The sequence below is a fragment of the Hordeum vulgare genome, chromosome 6H, assembly GCF_904849725.1.
Source record: "Hordeum vulgare subsp. vulgare chromosome 6H, MorexV3_pseudomolecules_assembly, whole genome shotgun sequence".
NCBI classification, from domain to species: domain Eukaryota; kingdom Viridiplantae; phylum Streptophyta; class Magnoliopsida; order Poales; family Poaceae; genus Hordeum; species Hordeum vulgare.
This window is the reverse complement of record NC_058523.1, coordinates 157,932,919-157,936,235: the sequence shown is the minus strand read 5'-3', so window position 1 is coordinate 157,936,235 and position 3,317 is coordinate 157,932,919. Positions and strand designations below refer to the sequence as shown.

Below are 3,317 nucleotides of genomic sequence, written 5' to 3'. Positions count from 1 at the left end.
GAAATGGTCGGACTACTCCCAAATGAGGACAGCGACTGTGAGGGCCGCTCCAACGAAGAGCAGATCCGGCTCGATCAGTACTGCTTCTTTGATCGGTACTTCCACGAGAAGGATCACAATGGCGTCAGAGATGATATTCTCCACCATAGCCAAACATGCCAAAATTTAATAGTGTAATGTCGTGTTGTACGTAGTAGCCGAACGATGTGTATGCGTAGCTTTACGTAGTTGCACAAGATTTTTTGAATTTGAGGTATGCTAATTAAGGTGTCCGGTTGTAAGAAGGAGAATTTAAGACCAGTCTAGTTGCATAAGATTGTTTGAATTTGAATTTGAGATATGCTAATTAAGATATCTGATTGTAAGAAGGAAATTAAAGATGCCACAGATAAGTGCGATTGTAAGAAGGAGAATTTAAGACCAGTCTAGTTGCATAAGATTGTTTGAATTTGAATTTGAGATATGCTAATTAAGATATCCGATTGTAAGAAGGAAATTAAAGATGCCACAGATAAGTGCCCTCGCACGCGTCCGGATTTACTAATCATGGATGTAGATGCTCTAATCATATGAAACAAATTTAATCATGAAATTAAAAATTACATAGAACCATATCTTTTTTTTATCATTTATTTGACAATTCTCCTAATCAATTAATTTGATTGCTCTCCTGTCAACAACAACACATTATAATAATCGAACATAAGTTAATAACGTGTACACATGAATCTACATAGCTACCGTACAAGACTCGAGTCCCATTACATAAATTTACTCTCGCTACACCAACAGATTACACATGGAAGTGATTTTGCTCTGCAAAACTAACACAATCCGAATCGAAATAATCTGTCCATAACCGAAAATGACATCTTTGCATTCAAAGTAGGAGTACTCCGTATAATGCTTAGTACTCCTACTATCTCCCGACGATCGAAGAGCGGGAGTTGCTGTAATCCGATGGATCCCAATCCAGCGTAGAGTTGTACACCGCCGACAGCGTCACGAACACCTCGTACATGGACGGTCGTCCTCTGGGCTCCCTCGCTACGCAACGCAGTGCCAGCGACGCCACGGCGACGGCGAGGTCGAGAGGGTAGTCGCCGCTCAGCTGCGGGTCCATGAACGCCCGCACCTTGCTGCGCGCGTCCTCGCCGTCGACGACCAGCCCCTCCGCGGACTCCCACAGCAGCTTCTCCCCCCTTTTGTCGCCGCCGTTGAACGTTGCCTCCTTCCCGGACAGCAGCTCGAGGAGGATGACGCCGAAGGCGAAAACGTCGAGCTTGGGCGTTATGAGACCGTGCTCCAGGTACTCCGGGGCCAGGTACCCCTGGGTGCCCACGACGTGGCGGGTGAGCTGCGCGTCGCCGCCTTCGGCGCCCGTGGGGACCGACCGCGCCAGCGCGAAGCTTGACACCTTGGCACGGAGGTCGGCGTCGAGGAGGACGTTGCTGCTCTTGAGATTCTTGTGCACGCACGGCGGGGTGCTGTAGTGGTGGAGGTAATTGAGGCCGTCGGCGACGTCAAACGCCGCCTGCACGCGCTGCTTCCACACGAGGGTGGCGCCGCCGCCGTGTAGCCAGTCGCTAAGCGCGCCGTTCTCGGCGAACTCGAAGACGAGGTAGGTGTCGCCGTGGTGGACGCAGAGACCGGAGAGGCGGACGAGGCTTGAGTGGTTTACGCGCTTCAGGATGCCCACCTCGCCGCTCACATCGCCGGCCACCCGCTTCACGGCCGCCGTGTCCCCGTTGATCACCGCGCGATACACGGACGCGTCCTTGACCCTCCGGTCTTCGGAGAACCCTGCCGTCGCCTTCTCGAGTTCCGAGTACTTGTACACGGTCAGGGACTCCACCGCCGCGCGCGCGTCGCTGGACACAAATGCCGACGAAGACGAGGAGGTCGTCGTAGCCGACGACGTATGCTTGCCCGACGCAAGAGGGTCGTAGTCGGCAGATGAGGGCACGTCGATAACGACCTTCCCCGGATGGCCGTTTTCCCCAACGCCGGGCCGCAGTCGCCGGCGCCGCCGGACACATAAGAACATTAGGCCAAGAAGGCCCGCCAGCGCCAGAACGCCGACACCAACACCGACCCCGATGGCAACCCCCTTCCCGCTGCCCGACCCCCCAGTCGGCAGCGGCTGCTGGGCCTGCGGTGGCACCGGTGCGGGCGGCGGCGCCGGCGATACGAGCATGTCCGGCGTGGGCGCGCTCTTGAGCGGGATGAGCAGCGTGGTGAAGGGGTATATGTTCTCGCTGTCGGTGAGCCTGTTGGCTCGGAGCACCGCCTGGGCGTCGACGCGGAAGCGGGTGGCGATGTCGGCGATAGTATCGCCCGACGCGACGAGGTAGGTGAGCAGGTGCCTGACCCCGGAAGCGGCCTGCGCCGGCGAGGGGCACGCGCAGCGGATTGGCACGGTGAGGTTGTTCCCGACGACGAGATTGCGGCTATCGTGGTTGGGATTCTGCGCCATGAGGGCCTGGCAGGTGGTGAGGCCCTGGTAGGTGATGTTGGCGGTGATGAAGTAGGTCTCGTTGCTGAACTGGAGGGTATAGGACGCGTTGTGCTGGTAGTAGCCGCCGGGCGCGCAGCCGCAGTTGAGGGGCGCGAGCACGAGGCGGGAGGCGGCGACCGAGGAGACGGTGGGCACGGCGTTGGCGTCCGCGAGGGCGGCGGGGGTGGTGTTGAGGAGGTAGGAGATGGTGATGGGAGATTCGTAGGGTGGGGAGGAGCGGAAGACGACGTAGGAGGCGCAGGGGCGGACCGCGGCGGTGGCGTTGCAGGTGTAGCCGAGCACGGAGCTGCCGTTGTTGCCGTAGCAGTTGTTCTGCGCATTGGCCTCGTACTCCTGCTGCCCGCGCGCGACGGGGCACCAAGGCGCGGCGACGGCGAGGAGGACTAGGAAGGCGAGCGCCGCCCTGCCGACGGCGGCGAGCCCGCGCCAGCGCGTCGGAGTAGCCATTGCTTCGGTTGCGGTTGTTGGAAACGGGATGGATGAGTGGGCACGCCAGGGAGGGAGGGGCTCAGGGTGGTGGTGTGCCGTGCTCGGTCGGTCGGGTAATGTGTGGTGCGATGGTTGGACGGAGTCAAAGGTCGTTGCTTCTAGTTTTTCCATGGGTGGCGGCCGGCACCCGGCAGGGGCGGGGTGTGCACAGCTGGAACAACAAGGAAGGTCAACTAGGACGACGAGTCAAACCTTTCGCTCTCCTTTGAGTCCTTCATTTCTCTTAGTTAATACGGAAAACATAACAAATACTCTACGGAAGCTCAGGTATCATGACACCAATTGGTTAGAGCATATCCAATAGCTTATT

General features: G+C 57.5%; 1 protein-coding gene across 1 annotated transcript; it reads right to left on the bottom strand.

Moving 5' to 3' along the window:
* Positions 1-673: 673 nt before the first annotated feature.
* On the bottom strand, positions 674-3,078 carry LOC123401998 (protein LYK5). Its single transcript, XM_045095851.1, has one exon. It carries the CDS (start codon positions 2,963-2,965, stop codon positions 920-922), a length of 2,046 nt encoding a protein of 681 aa, XP_044951786.1. The 5' UTR covers positions 2,966-3,078; the 3' UTR covers positions 674-919.
* Between the last annotated feature and the right edge of the window lie 239 nt (positions 3,079-3,317).

Coding starts and splice junctions, on each gene's coding strand:
- LOC123401998 (XM_045095851.1), bottom strand. CDS start 2,965: ATGGCTACTCCGACGCGCTGGCGCGGGCTCGCCGCCGTCGGCAGGGCG.